At 45.6% G+C, this 22,441-nt stretch overlaps 1 protein-coding gene and 1 non-coding gene across 2 annotated transcripts in view; one reads left to right on the top strand and one right to left on the bottom strand.

The window, feature by feature from the left end:
- Positions 1–4,601, top strand: part of slc22a7a (solute carrier family 22 member 7a) — a 12,748-nt gene extending 8,147 nt beyond the window's left edge. Inside the window, exons 5-10 of the mRNA XM_040146252.1 lie at positions 15–138; positions 1,126–1,235; positions 1,327–1,541; positions 1,704–1,812; positions 3,111–3,317; positions 4,514–4,601. Coding sequence (XP_040002186.1) covers positions 15–138; positions 1,126–1,235; positions 1,327–1,541; positions 1,704–1,812; positions 3,111–3,317; positions 4,514–4,601 — 853 coding nt within the window. The remainder of the gene's footprint in view (positions 1–14; positions 139–1,125; positions 1,236–1,326; positions 1,542–1,703; positions 1,813–3,110; positions 3,318–4,513) is intronic.
- trnag-ucc lies at positions 538–609 on the bottom strand. The gene has a single exon. It is a non-coding gene; the product is annotated as a tRNA-Gly (tRNA).
- Positions 4,602–22,441: the final 17,840 nt, after the last annotated feature.

Raw genomic sequence — 22,441 nt, 5'->3', positions numbered from 1 at the left:
CCGTATGTGTTTAGGTGGCTGCCTGAGTCGGCCCGCTGGCTGCTGGCCAACGGCAGGGTGGAGGAAGCCCAGAAGTATCTGCTTCAGTGCGCTAAAATGAACGGGAAGAAAGAAAACGCGTCCAACCTGGACGCTGAGGTACGGCTGACTGCGGCTCAACGTCCAGCGCTCACGGGAGTCATTGAGGAGTTAAATCTCAAATCCATATATTTGTTTGAGGTCATTTAGTCGACATGTCGGTCCAACTCTTCCAGAACCAAAAGAATGAAACTCATCACTTCCTGGCAAATTAAAGGTCTATAAGGAACCAGAGGGATTATGCACCCCGAGCCACTGGAAGGCTTTTAACGTGAAACATCTGCGCTTTACACTAGATGCCACATTCACAGACATTCAGACAGCGCTTCCTATACACACACACACACACACACGCTCCACCGCCTTAACCACATCCGCCTGGGAAAACCTCATGTAAAACTACTATTTTTTTTTTTTCCCTGTCATTTAAACCTATTGTTTCACATATTCAAAACAAGCTGCGATGGCCGGGAATCGAACCCGGGTCAACTGCTTGGAAGGCAGCTATGCTCACCACTATACCACCATCGCCTAGCAACTGACGGGGTTTTGAGTTTCATTTGGAAAATTACAAAATGGAAGCAGCTGGAGTTGTTTAGTGAGGAAAAAAAACAGTATATCTTCTGTTAAGAAGTAGACGTTGTTTTGAGCAGAGTGGCGAGTAGGACATGACTCTGCTGCTGCCCTGCACATGATACTGAAGGCTGAGGTCACACAACAGCCAGACACCGAGGGAGAGTTGAGTCTGGGTCCTCGGCAAATAACTACAGGACCAGATCAGAAAGGGAAGTAGATTTATAAATCGATGTAATTTAATCCTGCCCAGCAAAGCGCAGGGAAGGCGAAGGGAGATTCAGACTGGAAGATCCCTATTCTGGTGTACTGTTGGCGTTACGGGCTGTGGGGCTACTCATCTTCCGTTTGATTATAAAAACTGCTCACAGCACATAAAAAACACAATGACATCATTTTAAGACGCAAAAAAATGAAAGGCGTCCTTTTGATTTCAGTTGAATCTAAATGTGCCACACCGTGCGACCGTTTCAGGCTCTGAGGAAGGTGACGGTGACGGAGGTGGCCAAGAAGAATCACTCTTACCTGGACCTGTTTAAAACCCCTCAGCTGAGGAAGATCACCCTCTGCTCGGGATTATTCTGGTACCAAACCATGTTTCTAAAAACGCTGTCTGCCGCGCCGCCCGTCAGGCCGCTGGGTTTGGTCATACTGACTGTGTCGCTCTACCTCCAGGTTTGCCGTTGCCTTCCTTTACTACGGGATCAGCTTCAAGATCTCAGGTTTCGGCGTCAGTATCTACCTCACGCAGTTCATCTACGGCGCCGTCGAAGTTCCCGCCAAAATCTCCACCTTCTTCATCCTGGACTGGATCGGCCGGAGGAACGGGCAGGCGTGGTTTCTGATCACAACTGGAGCTCTGATTGGAATAAACACTGCCATACCTTTAGGTGACATCACTGTCTGTCCTCGCACACACGTATGTCCGGTAAACGAGACCTTTTGAGGTCGCAGACTTGATCGACTTTATCTTACGTGTCTGTCATGCATCTGCACAGATCCACCTTGACGTTCGTAGACCCTCACACGTGTTCGGTCTGCTTCTCTTTCAGAGTACTCGGTGCTTCGTACTTGTGTCGCTGTGGTGGCGAAGGGTTTCTCTGAGGCGGCGTTCACCACCGCATTCCTCTACTCAGCAGAGCTCTACCCAACCGTCCTCAGGTAAAAACCCAAACCTGAAACCAGTAAGGTCGGCCTAATGGACCCCGTTCGGGCCCCGCTTCTTACTTACAGAGCGTTCTTAACCCTTGTGATTGGAAAAAGGCAGCAGGGGTTTCAATCACATTTCATTTACATGGAAATGTTGAGGACTACTTTCATCTCAGCTGTGTTTATGTGGCCTTTTTCATGAGCTGATCATCTCTTAACTCCCCTAAAAACTCTACAGGCACGTGCAGTCAGCACGTCAGCAACACGACAGAGCAGCGGCGGCAACGGTGATTCGATCTTTTACGTAGGCAAAAGTAGCAATACCACAACGTGAAAATACTCCATCAGAAGTAAAACTACTGCATTCAAATTCATACTTCAGTAAAAAAAAACAAAAAACAAAAAATTCAGAGGTATTAGCAGAATATGTTCTTCAAGTATCAAAAGTAAAAACTACTGGCCCCTGGTTTGGATTATTATTATTACAGAAGCATGACTGTGAGGAGGATCTAATATTTCCATTTATATATTTCATATACTGTTGTGTATTTTAATCCAGGACAGTGTACATCATATTTTATGAACCGAAAAACAACAGCTATCAATAGCAGTTAAATAAATGTTGTGGCATGAAAGTATAAAGTAGCATAAAATGGAAACACTACAGCGATACAGTGCTGGAATAAACGCAGTCCCATTCCACCACTGCAGAGACGTCAGTAGCTTGTGTGAGTAAAAAAAGGCTCATTATTGCAACTCCTGCTTTATTTGTTTGTATCTGATTCACCGCCGCTGCCATCTTGTACTCCTGCATCTTGTGAGCGAAGCCCTGGTTCTAATAAATCGCAGAAAAATAATTTCATTTCAAGCAAGTATTGTGTATTTCATGTACTTATTGTGAATAAAACAAGTATTTTTTCTCCAACATTTTCATTTAAATAGAGAGATTTTCCACACTGCAGCTACGCTCTGGTCTGTGAAGTAGAAACTAGATCTGTAAAAAAAAACAACGTTTGTTTCAAACGCCGTTTCCACGGCATCAGTACCACGAGTGGACATTGGTCTCAACGGTCTCCAACCCGGACGGCAGCTCCCAGAGGCTGCAAGATTCATTACAAGCCTAAATATGAAAGCGTCTGACAGAGCATTGGGCATCGGTGATGTACTGGGGCTAAAAATACATAGTTTGTCCTGAGCGTGGCGCTAGAGGAAAGCAGGAACGGAATCAGGAAAGGTCACGGGAATGAGGCTCTGGTCTCTCTGAGGATCGTGCGCTTAAAACTGAAGCTGCTGGTTGTGTTGTGGGACAGGCAGTGCGGTCTAGGCTACACCTCCTGTCTCTGCCGGATCGGAAGCTCCCTGGCTCCGATGATCCTGCTGTTGGAGGACGTCTGGCTTCTTCTGCCGCCGCTGATCTTTGCTGTGACCGGGATAGTCAGCGGCAGCTTGGTCTTCCTGCTCCCAGAGACGCTCAACGTCCGTCTGCCGGAAAACATCTTCGATGTGGAGGAGGGAAGGTACAGACTAGACAGCACACGTTCTTCGGTTTTATTCATTCATGTTGTTATGAACGGATACAAAAACACAATGACAGCACATTCTTACCAGTCGCCATGACTATAATAACAGTCCGATGATCTCCTGTGCGGGAGAACTGATCTAGTTAGATCTCAGTGGCTTCTCGTTTTCCTCCAGCGCCGTACGTTTAGTAGGTCAGCTAACTGACCTGAAATGCAGGTAAAGGTGACCACGAGCAGCAGGTGTCAATCTGCCCGACGGGACACGTCCCCACGTCCGATGCAGACGGGAAGTTAAAAGAACGAACGACGCAACTGCCTCTCCAGGGGAGTTAACGTCTCTCCCTCTCTCCCGCAGACACCAGAGGTCACCCGCGACCTGGAATCATCTCTTAGTTTTCTCTTTGGTTTTGGTCAAGGTTTCTTTTCTCAGCCTCACGCTTGCTGTCTCTATCTACAGTGTTTATGTTTAAAAAAAAACAAGTAATCTAAAACAAAAACATTATTTCTTGAAATATTGGGAGGCACATTTTATCCATTTTGGAGAGGTTTGGCACACAAAAGCTTGCCCGGGTACACTGCTCACTAGTGGCCCTGTCAAGCCTTAGTACTTTTACATATCAACATGAAATTTGTTGCACTTATGGACAAGAAGCTCTATAAATCATATTTTAGCAGTGTAAAACAAAAAGGTTTGAGTGAGATTTAAATTTAAAAAAACACATATGCAACATCCTATATTTTCACTGAGATAAATAAATTAAGTAGGTTATTCTTATTCCATCTTCAGTTTACGCTATTAACCATGGTTTCCAGATGTCTACATTACAAGTTATTAAGCATTAAATCCAGAAAATCAGGCGGAAATAGGCCGGAACCGGGTCAGTGTTATGAAAGAGAAGTAGTTGTCATTGTGCTTTACCTGGTTAAATAAAGGACAAAAAAAGCAACAGCAGAAAGGGGTCAATGCCGGTGCGTTAATTTAGAAGTGCAATCACACACGTAGATCATAGGTGTCCACTTACACTGTACGGTTACGTTAAGTTAATCCGCAACATCCAAGCAGTCAGAGTCCATGATTCTCAACGGTCTTGGTTTAATAACATCTAAAGTGACAGCTGCTTGCTGCGTAGTAAACGGTTTCCATTAACAAGGAAAAACCACCTACTTTTCTCCCCTTCCTACTTTCTGTTTAGACACAGGCAGAGTGGTGCGGATGGAGATGCACCGATTGAGCTGCAGAAAATGAACCCCGAAGACGCAATGGCGTCCCGGGACAACTGATCAGGTTTTCCTCCTGATGGTCCCGGTCGGGTGGAGGATGAATTCTTGCTGCTGAGCCTGCCAGTCTGCAGACTCCCCACAGACGGGTGGATCGGTGCCTTTTGATTTTCATTCAGACCTCAGACGTATGTTAGAATAGAAGTGTTTGTATCGTGCGACAGAGCTGACACCGAGTTGCCCTTTTAGTGTTTTGAGTGTTCATTACAGACTGGTTTTAAAACCATCGACTACCTGCTGCTGATATTCAGCTGTCGATCAACTGACTGTAAGTACTGAGTTTCAGGCGATACGCATCTGTGTCCCAGCTAATGGATTTTCACCGTCTGGGTTCAGGATGCGGCATGCAACGGTCACCTGCTACTTTTTGTACAATATCTTCTGATACCAAATGACGACTATGAAAATAAAATGTGCTGTGTGAATTTGTCTTCTTTACAATTTTTCTGCCATTTTCTCACTTAAAAAAAATAAACCAACAGTCACTTTTCACATCAGAGTCCCCTTTTTCATCATTGAAGTTCTCTGTAGCTCTGCCATTAAAGAATAATTCCGGTATTGTTACACGCTAGACACACGTCTGTCTCTGTAGGGATCCTTTCCATAACGTTGTCAGACGCTTAAAATAACAATCTGATCCTGTCAGTGGCAAAAACAAGCACTTTTAGTGGACGTTCTTTGCCCCTTTTGATTACATTGCAGCCCAATTTTGTCATTAATAAACATTCAGACCTAAAAAGATGGGGAAATAGGGCCCAGCTTTAAAAATACAGGAATTTTCCTTTAGGGAAAAAATAAAAACAACAACAGAATCAAACCTTTTTACTCAGAATACAGCACAAGGTTTGGAAAAAAAGGAAGAGAAAGAGTATTGCAAGCACAGGTGCAGCGCTGCCGGAAACAACGCTGGTCAAAGTTGTTTTATTGACATTTAACGTATTGATTCGTTCACAACGTCAACGAAAAAATTCCACCTTAAAAGTTGCCGGTAGCTGCCGGTAGCCTCTGAATAAAATTGAATAAAACAGTGAATAAAATTTATTTTTTCTACCTAGCTAACTTGAATCGGTAAAGATGATTCATTCATTCATCGTTCACTCCTCTGACGGTCTCTTTATTTGCGATGCATTTGCAGACAAACATCACAGATCCGGCCAACTGAACCCGGACAGCTTGTGCTGCGTCCACAGTGCCGGCGGGAAATGAAAGCTTAGCTTAGCTTAGCTACGGTTTCACAGCCGAGCCTATCAGACGAGGCTGACCTCCGCCCGCACTGCAACTTCTCCTAAGAATGGATGTTTCTATTGTGGCTTCGTTTGCGCGGCACAAGTAAGTAAATGAAATCATTCAAAACACAAACTACTTGTGTGAATTTGCCTGTATTAGTTGCAACGCTACAACCTGCTACATCCATGGTATCGTCTAATACCACTTAGCTCGATGTTTGGCTGACTGCAGCGTAATATTCTCAACATGATGAAACTATTCATAAAGTCAGCGTAACATTTGAGCGTGTGGTCAGTTATAGTTGACTAACGTATCTAAACACGGGCGCGTCATAGGTGCGCTCCGGTACAAATCGCACTACACCTCTGCCGGCAAGCATTTTCCTCAAATACTTTATTGTATCACACAATCCTACAATGTTCCTCCAGCTAAAAGCCTTTTGGGGACCCACACTTAAAGCTTAAGATAAAAGTAAGGCTACATATGTACAGTTGAATCTGTATTAATCAATATTTTTAATAATAAAAAATAATCAAATAACTATGTAATGTGAAAGAAGTCATTCATAGTGATGATTCTGCTGAGAATTTTCACCATCTCTTCAGCTGTGAGGAGCTTTTCAGCCTCTTTTAGCTCCTTGTTTCTGTTTTGCAGCACGAGTCCTGTCTGGTTCAGTCTCAAGTGTTTCCAGCTGCAGCAGCGGCGGCTGTTTTCTGATGAACCCATTGTCCACCACCTGCTCAGCAGCAAGCAGCAGACAGACCCGGTCAGAGACCAGCTGGTGAACACAGTGGAGCGTTTAGCAGCTGAAGAGCCAGATGTTTCCCTCAGTAGCTGGTGGAGACCAAAACCAGAGCTAAAAAAGAGAGGGATCGCCGGACTTAGAGTCATCAGGTGGACAAACACAAATCGACATGAATGATCATGTGGCTGTGTTTCTGCTTTATGTGAAGTAGGAGGCTTTCTGATCACATTAGATACAACTACTATAAATAACAATTATCAAGGTTTTCTTTCTATAAAGATTATAAAATAATAAAACTTAACACTAACTAGCTAACGTTTCTGTAATGTGTCTAATGGAAACTTTAAATATAGCCAGACTAAGGGTCTACAGTCATGCTAGCAGCTGTGTGAGGCCATACTTAGGATCAGAGCTGCTTTGAGCTACATGCTAAAATGCTAAAAATGACAATGCTAACATGTTTTGTCATGTTCACCCTCCTATGGCTCGTTCACATTAAATGGGACAGATGGAAGAGATGGAAAGATTCCCACGTAAACAACTTGAGAGAGTTTTCCAGTTTTAATTGTGACTTGGAAAATGACGTGAACGCTATTTAGAATTCGGAAATGCATAATAATTATGATAACTCTGATATGACATGTACGAAGCTTTAGTTTAGCGTGTTAGCATGCTGTCATTTAGTAACCGTCAGTAAACAAACAGTACAGCTGAGGCTGATGATTGAAATGTTGACCTGATGATGGCGCCAGACGAAGAGTCAGAGGATTACAGTTCATCCCGAGGGGAACATGAATGCCTGAAACTAATTCCATCACAGTATGTCCAGTAGTTGTTGAGATATTTCAGTCTGGGCCGAAGTGGCGGGCCGGCCGACAGACTGACCCGGCCAGCGTGGATATAAAGTACATTCAGTACAAAAATTCAGCTGCTCACGGTGTGGAGCATCTTTCAATGCTGAAGGCTGTGCATTAGGAACTGATGGCCTTCATCACTCTCCAATCAGTTCCTGATGCAGTATCATCAACATCGGAAAGCTCTGGACCCTGGACCATCATTCTGACATCACACGTGGATGTGCTGTTACACTTACCTGCACATGCACCAAGCCCCCCTCCCCAAACTGACTGATTCACATTATGGGGAGTTGCTTTTTTGTCCCCAAAAGGAAATCAAGTCAGTGTGATTGTGTAAACAGATTTATGTCCCCACAACAGGAATAATACAAGAAACACACACACACAATATGCATAAGACTGCACAATACAACTGAAAGTGTAAGTTAAACCTGCCGTGTTTACATACAAGAGGTACTTATAATTTTAGTCTAAAATATCCTGAAATTAAAAAATCCTTAGCAAGGAAAAAAAAAAAAAAAGTAAGTGGCATCAGACAAGAAGTCAGAATGTGTTATTTATTTTTATGATTAAAAATAGTAAAAAAAACAAAAGAAAAACAAAAAAACCTGAGCCACTCATCTCACAAGTGAGAGAAAAGAAGGCGTCAGAAATAATTAAAAGTACAAAATATATTTTAAAAGTTGTTGACATCAGATGAAGAGGAAAACAAACTATTATTCGTCTCCATGACAAATATTTTTTCACTGTCTCTCAGTGGCATGTTGGGTGAACTCCCCCTTTATTGTGGCTGAAACACTTAAATAAAAATGAAAAGATCAAACATATGAAAACAATAAGACCCTGACTGAAAGTGAATGAGCTTTCCTTGGCTCTTTACTGACTTTATACCAATGACTGTGAGACATAAAGAAACTTGAACAACAAAATAAAGCCTCCTGTTCTATTTTTTCCGTATTCTCTGGTTTCCGCGGCGCCCCCTTGAGGCCGTCCTGGTCCTCTGGTAGGAGTGATGACGTCGCTGCGCTCAGGCGGACCTCAGCCAGCGCTGTGAGACGCTCAAACTCACAGTTGCCAGCTGAGATTAAACTGGTTCGCAGCTGTTTCCCGTAAACACACGCGGACGGCTGCACCTTGTATTGTTTTTATGAAATTAAGTCATTTGACCCGCCGATAGAAGGATGTCTGGAAATATGAACAGGTACCTCATGCTGCCACCAGGGGCCGCAAAGAGCCACTGTTGCCTCCTGCACCTTCGTGACACAGCAGTGAGTCTGTTATTGATCACAAAGTGTTATTGATCAGAGCAGAGTGATGGACAGAGGGACTGGATCATCTCTGCAGGTGATTGTGAGGAAACGGACGACGTCACAGTTGCCTGCAGAGATTGACAAGTCGACCCGAGGAGCTGGAAACACAATCGCACACACACACACACACACACACACACACACACACACACACACACACACACACACACACACGCACACACACACACAGATGTTACCATGGAGATTGGTTGGGCTCCAGTCCTCAGTCTTGTTGCGAGGCTTCTTACAGCTGGCAGAGGGCGCTGTGCTCTGATGAACTGCAGGAAAGAAGGAACGAGGGGGAGGAAGTCTGGAAGAAAGATTAAGACATCAGGGTCAGAAAGCGATCTGGAAGTATATTCTGAATACTACAAACTACAAGATCACACTGGAAAGTGTGTGAGAGCAGCGGGGGGGGGGGTTGATATAAGGCTGCAGTCAAGACAGACAGTTTCCAGCAGCCTTAATCTGTACAGGATTGAATAATAATAATAATAATAACAATAACAATAAACTTTATTTATATAGCACCTTCCAAACTATTTTAGAACTTTTTGTACAAATGAAAAACAAAATTAAAACAGATCTACACCACAACTAAATAAAGCAATAAAGTACAGTGAATTAAAATAGAATAAAATACCCCAAATTTAATAAAATAAGATGGGAACAGTAAAATATTGTGGAAGTGGAAAAATAAAATGTCGGGCTTTTTTAAAAAGATACGAGAGGGTACTCTGCCTAATTGAACTGGGTGTGTCCTTGTTCCCCAGCTGCTGAACTCTCTCTGCTTAGCACATCATTGCACAACCACAAACTGCCAGTCTAGCTCCATAAACGGAGACTATCGACAACTCTTACTGACATTTTGTATCCACTGTATCTTAGAAATGGAGGCTTTGTTGTTTAATTAGCAGTTAGGCTACACTGAACAGTTTTCATGGTGTTTCATGGTGTTTTTGACTGACTCTGAGTCAGAGGTGGCTAAAATAGAGTGTTCCTCAAAGCTGACAGATACACATGTACATATACAATGTGCAACCAGCTTCCTACTTCTATCTCCAAACTCTGGAGTGGTGTTTACGTCCACCTGATGAATCTAAGTCCAGTATTCCCTCCTCTTTTAGCTCTGGTTTTGGTCTCCCCCAGCTCCTGAGGGAAACATCTGGCTCTCTGGCTCTGCTGCTGGAAACACTGAGACGGAACCAGACAGGACATGTGTCGCAAAAGAAAAACTAGGAGCCAAAAGAGGCTGAAAAGCTCCTCACACCTGCAGAGGGTCAGAACTACCAGAGACGTTACAGCAAGTCATTTGATCCAAATTCAGGTCAATCGAAAATATCAATTTATGCAGGTTTAAAGTTTTGCTGTCGTACTTCACAGTGCGCACATAAAAACGTGACATTCATTTTCACACAGATCAGCCGTCAACAGCTCTATGAAGCTAACGAAGAGAAACACTACGAGTTACAGAATATTTTGTTTTCTGAATCGGGTACCGTTAAAATACTGACTGGTTTCTACTGGTGCTTAAATGTAGGTACAGTGGAAGAAATTAGGAATAATGAAAGCAATACAAATTCCTGGATCTGCCCATTTTGGTCGCATCTGCACCAAAATGTAACGGGTTCTTCCCTGGCCCACGTCCCGTCCCTCCACTAAGTTTGGTGCAAACCCGTTCAGTGGTTTTTGTGTTATCCTGCTGACAAACAAACAAACCAGCAGACAGACACGGCCGAAAGCAGAACCTCCTTGGCAGAGGAAATTATATTAGTATAGATAATGGGTAAAATCGATTTAGAGACATGAACAGGTTTGGGTTCCCACAACTATCATAATAAAGTTAAAACAACAAACCTAACATTGTCACAGGAGGAAGTGGCAGCGTCTTTACAAGTTTTTTTTTGTTGCCCGACTCTGTCCTCAGTCTGGGCTGCAGAGCAGCAGGAGAACTGTACACATACAGTGAGCGGTGAGGAGATCGCCACACCCGGTAATAAAACAGAGGGCAGAGTGCAGCCGACAGCCTCCAGGAGCCGATCACCGTTATCTAACAATGGTGAAAAAAAATCAGCTGCTCCTCCGGATGTATTTGTTTATTTACCACGATGACGACGAGGTATGAGATGACTGTGGTGAAGGAGCCGGTGGTCGCGGTGAACCTACAGACATTCACCGGCTGAACCTGAAGCTCCCTCAGCTTCACAGTGAGTTTCGGCTCGTTGTGTATCTGTCCGGACCAGAACTACACTGACACAGACACACTGGACACAGACACACACTGGACACAGACACACACTGGACACAGACACACACTCTGACACAGACACACACACTGGACACAGACACACACAGTGACACAGACACACTGACACAGACACACACTGGACACAGACACACACTGGACACAAACACACACACTGGACACAGACACACACTCTGACACAGACACACACACTGGACACAGACACACACAGTGACACAGACACACTGACACAGACACACACTGGACACAGACACACACTGGACACAAACACACACACTGGACACAGACACACACTCTGACACAGACACACACACTGGACACAGACACACACAGTGACACAGACACACTGACACAGACACACACTGGACACAGACACACACTGGACACAGACACACACTCTGACACAGACACACAGTGTGACACAGACATACACTGGACACAGACACACAGTGTGACACAAACACACACTCTGACACAGACAAACACAGTGACACAGACACACACTGGACACAGACACACACTGGACACAGACACACACTGGACACAGACACACACTGGACACAGACACACACAGTGACACAGGCACACACTGGACACAGACACACACTCTGACACAGACACACACACTGGACACAGACACACACTGGACACAGACACACAGTGTGACACAGACATACACTGGACACAGACACACAGTGTGACACAAACACACACTCTGACACAGACACACAGTGTGACACAGACATACACTGGACACAGACACACAGTGTGACACAAACACACACTCTGACACAGACAAACACAGTGACACAGACACACACTGGACACAGACACACACTGGACACAGACACACACACTGGACACAAACACACACTCTGACACAGACACACACACACTGGACACAGACACACTGGACACAGACACACACTGGACACAGACACACACACTGGACACAGACACACACACTGGACACAGACACACACTGGACACAGACACACACACTGGACACAGACACACTCTGACACAGACACACACACTGGACACAGACACACACTGGACACAGACACACACTGGGAACAGACACACTGGACACAGACACACACTCTGACACAGACACACACTCTGACACAGACACACACTGGACACAGACACACACTGGACACAGACACACACACTGGACACAGACACACATACTGGACACAGACACACACTGGACACAGACACACACTGGACACAAACACACACTCTGACACAGACACACACTGGACACAGACACACACTCTGACACAGACACACACTGGACACAGACACACACTGGACACAGACACACACTGGACACAGACACACACTGGACACAAACACACACACTGGACACAGACACACACTGGACACAGACACACACTGGACACAAACACACACTCTGACCCAGACACACACAGTGACACAGACACACACTCTGACACAGACACACAATGGCACAGACACACACTCTGACACAGACACACACACTGGACACAGACACACACTGGACACAGACACACACTGGACACAGACACACACTGGACACAGACACACGGACACAGACACACACTGGACACAGACACACACAGTGACACAAACACACACTCTGACACAGACACACACTGGACACAGACACACACTCTGACCCAGACACACACAGTGACACAGGCACACACAGTGACACAAACACACACTCTGACACAGACACACACACTGGAGACAGACACACACTCTGACACAGACACACACACTGGACACAGACACACACACTGGACACAGACACACACAGTGACACAAACACACACTCTGACACAGACACACACACTGGACACAGACACACACTGGACACAGACACACACACTGGACACAGACACACACTGGACACAAACACACACTCTGACACAGACACACACTCTGACACAGACACACACTGGACACAGACACACGGACACAGACACGCACTGGACACAGACACACACTGGACACAGACACACACTCTGACCCAGACACACACAGTGACACAGGCACACACAGTGACACAAACACACACTCTGACACAGACACACACTGGACACAGACACACGGACACAGACACACACTGGACACAGACACACACTGGACACAGACACACACTGGACACAAACACACACTCTGACCCAGACACACACAGTGACACAGGCACACACAGTGACACAAACACACACTCTGACACAGACACACACTGGACACAGACACACGGACACAGACACACACTGGACACAGACACACACACTGGACACAGACACACACACTGGACACAGACACACGGACACAGACACGCACTGGACACAGACACACACACTGGACACAGACACACGGACACAGACACACACAGTGACACAGGCACACACTGGACACAGACACACACTCTGACACAGACACACACACTGGACACAGACACACACTGGACACAGACACACAGTGTGACACAGACATACACTGGACACAGACACACAGTGTGACACAAACACACACTCTGACACAGACACACAGTGTGACACAGACATACACTGGACACAGACACACAGTGTGACACAAACACACACTCTGACACAGACAAACACAGTGACACAGACACACACTGGACACAGACACACACTGGACACAGACACACACACTGGACACAAACACACACTCTGACACAGACACACACTGGACACAGACACACACACTGGACACAGACACACACACTGGACACAGACACACTGGACACAGACACACACTGGACACAGACACACACACTGGACACAGACACACACTCTGACACAGACACACAATGGACACAGACACACACACTGGACACAGACACACACTCTGACACAGACACACACTGGACACAGACACACACTCTGACACCGACACACACTGGACACAGACACACAATGGACACAGACACACACACTGGACACAGACACACACTGGACACAGACACACACTGGGAACAGACACACTGGACACAGACACACACTCTGACACAGACACACACTCTGACACAGACACACACTGGACACAGACACACACTGGACACAGACACACACACTGGACACAGACACACATACTGGACACAGACACACACTGGACACAGACACACACTGGACACAGACACACACTGGACACAGACACACACTCTGACACAGACACACACTGGACACAGACACACACTGGACACAGACACACACTGGACACAGACACACACTGGACACAAACACACACACTGGACACAGACACACACTGGACACAGACACACACTGGACACAAACACACACTCTGACCCAGACACACACAGTGACACAGACACACACTCTGACACAGACACACAATGGCACAGACACACACTCTGACACAGACACACACACTGGACACAGACACACACTGGACACAGACACACACTGGACACAGACACACACTGGACACAGACACACACACAGACACACGGACACAGACACCCACTGGACACAGACACACACAGTGACACAAACACACACTCTGACACAGACACACACTGGACACAGACACACACTCTGACCCAGACACACACAGTGACACAGGCACACACAGTGACACAAACACACACTCTGACACAGACACACACACTGGAGACAGACACACACTCTGACACAGACACACACACTGGACACAGACACACACACTGGACACAGACACACACAGTGACACAAACACACACTCTGACACAGACACACACACTGGACACAGACACACACTGGACACAGACACACACACTGGACACAGACACACACTGGACACAAACACACACTCTGACACAGACACACACTCTGACACAGACACACACTGGACACAGACACACGGACACAGACACGCACTGGACACAGACACACACTGGACACAGACACACACTCTGACCCAGACACACACAGTGACACAGGCACACACAGTGACACAAACACACACTCTGACACAGACACACACTGGACACAGACACACGGACACAGACACACACTGGACACAGACACACACTGGACACAGACACACACTGGACACAAACACACACTCTGACCCAGACACACACAGTGACACAGGCACACACAGTGACACAAACACACACTCTGACACAGACACACACTGGACACAGACACACGGACACAGACACACACTGGACACAGACACACACACTGGACACAGACACACACACTGGACACAGACACACGGACACAGACACACACACTGGACACAGACACACACTGGACACAAACACACACTCTGACACAGACAAACACAGTGACACAGACACACACTCTGACCCAGACACACACAGTGACACAGGCACACACAGTGACACAAACACACACTCTGACACAGACACACACTGGACACAGACACACGGACACAGACACACACTGGACACAGACACACACACTGGACACAGACACACACTGGACACAGACACACGGACACAGACACGCACTGGACACAGACACACACACTGGACACAGACACACACTGGACACAAACACACACTCTGACCCAGACACACACAGTGACACAGGCACACACAGTGACACAAACACACACTCTGACACAGACACACACTGGACACAGACACGGACACAGACACACACTGGACACAGACACACACACTGGACACAGACACACACACTGGACACAGACACACGGACACAGACACACACACTGGACACAGACACACACTGGACACAAACACACACTCTGACACAGACAAACACAGTGACACAGACACACACTCTGACCCAGACACACACAGTGACACAGGCACACACAGTGACACAAACACACACTCTGACACAGACACACACTGGACACAGACACACGGACACAGACACACACTGGACACAGACACACACACTGGACACAGACACACACTGGACACAGACACACGGACACAGACACGCACTGGACACAGACACACACACTGGACACAGACACACACTCTGACACAGACACACACAGTGACACAGACACACACAGTGACACAAACACACACTCTGACACAGACACACACTGGACACAGACACACACAGTGACACAAACACACACTCTGACACAGACACACACTGGACACAGACACACACTCTGACACAAACACACACTCTGACACAGACACACACTGGACATAGACACACTCTGACACAGACACACAGTGTGACACAGACACACACTCTGACACAGACACACACTGGACACAAACACACACTCTGACACAGACACACACTGGACACAGACACACACTCTGACACAGACACACACTCTGACACAGACACACACTCTGACACAGACACACACTCTGACACAGACACACACTCTGACACAGACACACTGGACACAGACACACACTCTGACACAGACACACACTCTGACACAGACACACACTCTGACACAGACACACACTCTGATCGACCTGGAGCAGATGACAGGTTGGATTTGTTCCGGCCTGCGAGCTCTGAGGGCTCTAACGAGGCGAGACATGGACGGACAAAGCATCAATTAGAGCTGCGGGGTGTCGGAGCAGCGGGCAGTGGACACTGAGCATGGACCCCTTCTGTTGCTCTATTGTCCCGCCATGGAAAACAGAAAAATAAAGACAATGTGATTTGATTCTGCTGAGGTGCACTCCAAAAGGCCTCGCAGCGTCAGGGAGGTAAAAAGTGCTTCAAAGCGTCTTCAAAGCGGCGTCGACCTCTTCGTCTGCGGCCGACGAGGTCGACGAGGGACATATGTCCCTGCACGTCGGCCACTCGCTGTGCTCCACATACACTTCTCATCTGGCAGTTTCTGGTCAAACGGCATAAACATCACAGCAGAAGTTTCCTGTGTGCCCACAAATAATCGTCTTTGCTCAGCGAACCCTCAAAGTCTAAATTCAGAGTCTTCAGTTCAGAGTCAGAACTATTTCATCTGTGCGTTGTAATACAAGCAAAAGCAAGACGCCTGCAATATATATGGACTTTGTGAAAGATAATAAAGAATAATCTGATTTAATAATCTAACAACATTGGTCAGGCCTCAACCGTGCCACATTTTGGAGCTAGACTTGAAAAGATCTGTTATTTTGTCCTCTTGTTAAGTGATGAAATTGTCCGCTGCATTAGAAACACTCAAGAATCAGTTCTCTTAACACATGACAGTTTCTGTATTGGATGTGGTGTTCTGGTCGAAAAAGCTCACATGTGAAGGCTCTTGAGGAGGTGTCTTCGGTAATGCCTTGTGAAACCCTCATAGCGACACTAATTTATGGTCCTTTGATCGAAGGACATTGGACAAAAGTTTAGAGTCTCTCTCAAAAAAATCTATTCTGGGGTAACTACCATTAATAGGAGGGAAAAAGGAATATTCCCTGTCTGGCAGGAGCTGTAGTCTCCATACATCAACCAGACTGTTTCCACGTGTTGATATCTCAACACGTATGACGGGAGACGGAAGAGTTCATGTCCGCTACGTGAGCTGTTCATTCAAACATCCACTGTGGTTTTACCGGGTGAATTTGAATCCGTGAACATGCGGCGATGTGTTCAGACACAAACCGAGTGAATCTACGGGCGGTTCAGCTCAGAAAGTGACACAGACCGGTATTATTAACACGACATTTCAGAATAAAAGGGTTTCTTACCTCGGTGCTAAACACACACATGGAGACTGCCAGGCTGAGGAGAGCTGTGAGAGTCAGCGCTGTAGCACCACGCTGACCCTGACTCACACACACACACACACACACACACACCCCTCCCTGCCATCACCCCCCCAAAGACCTCACCCTCAAGAGTTGAAGAAGTTCCCATGATTTTAAATTTTTTCACGTCCTGCGAATTTATTACTCTTCAACTCAAAGTCGAAAGTTTGAATGTGAAAACTGAACTGCCGGTCATTCGTTTTCTAATCTATATTTATAAAATATATATTTTATATTTGTTTATACGGTAATATGATTTAGATAGGCAACGATTCCATGTAATGGTAGGATGTCTTTGAGGTGGAGAAATCAGGTTGCGAACCGTACGCAACCATTTCAACCTCTGGCTTCAGCGGTTCTATGCAGGAGCCTGACCGTCTCTATAGATCGGACCCGAGATCATTATGGTCTGCAGTGGCAGGAGAGAAAAAAGACCGTCGCAAGAGCCATTTCAGCGTGTTGTTTAAGCGCTGTGTTCGTGGACGGTTAGTTGTAATATATAATGTGATGTGTAGCTAGACTGTCCTTGAGTGGCCCTATGGCCATATAATATACAAAGGTTTCAAAGTTGGACCGAGCGTCGACCCCTTCGGTCATTAATTAACCACGCTTTCTTCTGAAAAAGGTTCGACGTGTCAGCGTAGCCTTGATGTTGGTGTGTTTTCCTTATCAGGCAGCCGCCGGCCTTCCCACCTTCAAATGTCTGACGTGTGCTTTTTAAGTGCAACACCTGACGTCTTCTCACCAACAAAAACACAACGTGTCACCGCAAGAACGAAGCTTATCAATTTATGTGGCAATAACTACAGCTGCTGACATTATAATATAACTCAGCTATAATCATAGAAAATATATCCTTGTATTATTTTATGTATATGAGAACATTTTTTTGTTATAATTTAGTTTATGATATTTAGTCCAAGAGTTATTTGTTATAAGAGCTGAACAATTTCCATCTGTTGATGAGAGCCACTAGATGCGACTAAGAGCTCTGATAAAAATCTAGTAAGTGGACCTTGAGTTAATTATTTTTCCACTGCTTCAGTTTGACCACAGCTACAACAAACAAGTATTTCACTGAAATACAGGAGACCGGACAAACATTGTCCTCCTGGTACTTTATTTGAGTTTTTATGTTACTTTTATGCTTCCTCCACTACATTTGTTTGGCAGCTATGGTTACTTACAGATTAAGATTTCACGTTGACAACATATGAGAGGGTTAAGAGATACAACACATTAGCATAGAAAAAAACATGGGTTTTCAGCCTTTTTATCTTGTCGGCTCTTATATCAAGTCGGCGTGTAGTTGTGTGTCCTTGTCATGTTCTCAGCATTTCATCAGAGACATTTCCCCCTTTAAACCTCCCCCATAGTTGCATTTCAATAATTGTTCAAATGATCCGCTATTTAACAAAAATGACATTTTAGAGAAAAGCCCCAAAACCTGAAAACTGATTCAAACGGATCAGAACTTTTTTTTTTTTTTCCTCTCCGACGAATCATCTGACGACCCCTCAGGTTCACCTGGCGACCCTCTGGAGGGGCCCGACCCCCAGGTTGGGAACCAGTGGACTGAACTCTCTCCCTTTCTATGACGTAGCTAAAAGCAGCTCCATCTGGAGCAGCTCCAGCAGTAAAACGCTGCTGAAGCCTCCATGACTCGTAATAAATGAAATGTAATAAATGACAATATATTACTAGCAAGTACTTGTCTGGTAGTTCTTATGTACTCTAACTGAAGTCAGATTTTGATAGATTGTAATGGAGAATTTTTGTAAGGGAGTTTACTCGAGTAAAGGATCCCAGAACTTTTTCTACCTTTGAGCAGCAGAATTTACTCCAGTATCCAAAGTGGAGGTACTGATAGTGCAGAGTACACTTTCCTTTCACTGTCCGGTGACTCTAATGTTTAAATACAAGGACACATGGCTGCAGACAAGCTCTTGTCCTGCTGCTGCTTTGCTGTCACGGTGATACCGTCCCCGTCTAGAGTCTTTGTCCTGCACACCCGTAGAAAGCCCGTTGGAAACCCGGTTAAGAGTCTACACGGCCAAGAGCTCGGGTCTGACCAGCAAAAACTCCAGATGAGTTAACTGGGTTTGTCTTTACAGTTTATTGCTCATGTGTTCGGGCAGAGAGTTCTTCTTCACTGTGGGGCTTCAATAATCCACTGATTCCCCCAGCCTAACAAATGAAAGAAAAAAACAAACAAACCACAATAAAGCTCAATGAAATGAAAGCCTGGTGGTTTTGCTGCTCGGGAGACGTGTCCGTTTGCTGTAAGAAAACAGCTCCAGTAGCAGTTTTCCCAGTAAATGGAAACTCTTGGGAAACCACCTCGAGTTCTATCTACTAATAATATGACTGTTTGTCCTAAAGCGTGGACTGATCGCTCTGCATCAGACGCCATTTGTCACCATATCTTTCATGGATAGGTTCACCTTTTTACAAGTCTGCCTTAAAAAACAATACCATCATGTACATTTAAGCAGTTATTAGTCACTGCAATAATTCCTCCTTTCATCACTGGCTGCGACTCCACTGTAACTGTTGGAAAAAGCTGAGCTTCTGAACAGCCCAGGACAAATGCTGAAGACGGCAAGAGATCAAACAACACCCAGCGCAGTCCTTCTGTTGAGATATACACAAATAAAATCCATTTTTTGTTTTGTATTAACCAGAATTTTGTAGGTCTAGGGAAAATGCAGAGCGAAAAGGTAGAGAAAGAAAATGACCTGTTAAGATTATTAAGAGTATCTGCTTTAAAAAAAATTACATTATAAATATTTCCAAATTAATCATAGGTAACAAATAACATAAAAAAGGAGGTAGCATTTCATTGTATGAAAAAAGATGGATGACATGGCTTAATAATGTTAAATCAACACGCGGTGACGAACTATCTGAGGTAAACCAAACTTGCTCCGTACATGTATTATTATATAAAATTGTGCATAGGGTCTCAGAACTGACACTGCACATCAGAGCAAAAACCAAGCAACGAGGGGGAGGGAACTGCCTGCAGGGCTCGGAGACAGGATCGCGTCAAGGCGCAGGCCTGGGGGGGGGGGCTACCAAAAAACGTTGTGCTGCATTGAAAGTCCCCGAGAGAACAGTGGCCTCCAAGATTCTTCAAGTCTGGAACAGCCAGGACTCTTCTTAGAGCTGCCCCCCCCCCCCCGGCCAGACAGAACAGTCGGAGGAACCCGATGGTCACTCTGGCTCAGCTCCAGAGACCCTGTGTGGAGATGGGACAAACTGCCTCATGTAGACAGGTGTGTGCCTTTCCAAATCATGTCCGCTCAGTCGAATTGACCACAAGCGGGATCCAATCAAGGTGCAGTCTGAATACTTTCTGAATTCACTGCAAATTGCTTCCAAAGAGAAACGTGTTGATGAGCAGATCTTTGCATCTTTAGCATCACGTGATAAAAGGGGAGAAGAAGAAGACTGCACTACAATGAAAACAAATCAAGACAGAAGAGAGTCTCTGTAATTGTGTTAAGAGGTTGGACATTAAACCTGTTTGGTAGGATTTAAAGACACACACTGTATTTTGGTGAGAAAGGTGTAGTTCACAATGTCAAGTCCATCTGGTACCTTTAACTTCCGTTTGTACGTTTCCTACCAAAGCCAAAAATGGCAGATCTAAATGTTATGACTTTTTATTTCTTGCATTTAAAACCTTGAAAACAACTTTGAATATGGATTTCTTGAGGTGTCGGGGCAAAGTTAAAATTTTAGTTAGATTAAGGGGAAAAAGACACAATGCTGTAATACAAAGTGCTGTGTGTTGGCTTTACAGAACAAACTGTGTAAATCTAAATAAATGAATGAATAAAATAGAAAAAAAGTACAGTACAATAATTTTGATTTAATGGAAGAAAATAGACCAGTGATATCTTTAACCAGAGTGAAGTTAGTGTTGATTCAAACATTCAGTATTTGATTGTAGTAATTTACAACGGGCCTGCAGCTGCGGCAGGAGAGACTCCTGCCCCCCCAGCCCGGACAGGCACAGACCTGCAGGGGCCGCCTAGCGCTCGCTGCAGGGCCTTCCTCAAACCGGACCCTCTCCACGCCGACGCTTCAGCGCGAAGGTCCTACTCTTGGCTGCCACGGGTTCGTGTGCCTGTGTCTAATAACAGGCTGCATAAGAAACTCACTCACTACGGTCGCTCCACGGGAAGAGCCTACGCCTGCGGAGCAAAAGGACGCGTACTCCCCAGCAGTAAACACCCTCTTGTTTTTAACTCTGATTTTTATAAGCTGCCTGGTCTTTGCCACAGCCCCTTTAAATATACAACACTTCAACACACAATCAAACACAGTCGAAGGGACACGTCCCCCGCTTTCTAGACTAGAGAAGGGAGTATTTGATCCCGAGTACAGTGTCACCTCCGGCTCGTTTTCGTCTGTACACAACATGGCGGCTCACGCATACTCAGTACTTCCTGGGGTGCGAAGCCCCGCCCTACGCGGGCAGGCGTCTGATTGGCTGCTTGGTTGGCTAGCTTTGAAGGCGGGGAGGGGCTGGAAATGTCACGGTCAGAGCCAATCAGAGGTGGGGCAGGGGGCGGGCCTTCTTGATCCGAAATCAATATCTATACCTTTCATTGTTAAAAGCGGGAGAGCAGTGTGTCGTAATTTATTAAATACGTGCATCATCAACAGGTTAAATCTTTATACATTC

Source organism: Xiphias gladius, chromosome 15 (genome assembly GCF_016859285.1).
Source record: "Xiphias gladius isolate SHS-SW01 ecotype Sanya breed wild chromosome 15, ASM1685928v1, whole genome shotgun sequence".
Taxonomy (NCBI): Eukaryota; Metazoa; Chordata; class Actinopteri; order Istiophoriformes; family Xiphiidae; genus Xiphias; species Xiphias gladius.
The sequence above is the reverse complement of the archived record's forward strand: the minus strand, read 5'-3'. Positions and strand labels throughout refer to the sequence as shown.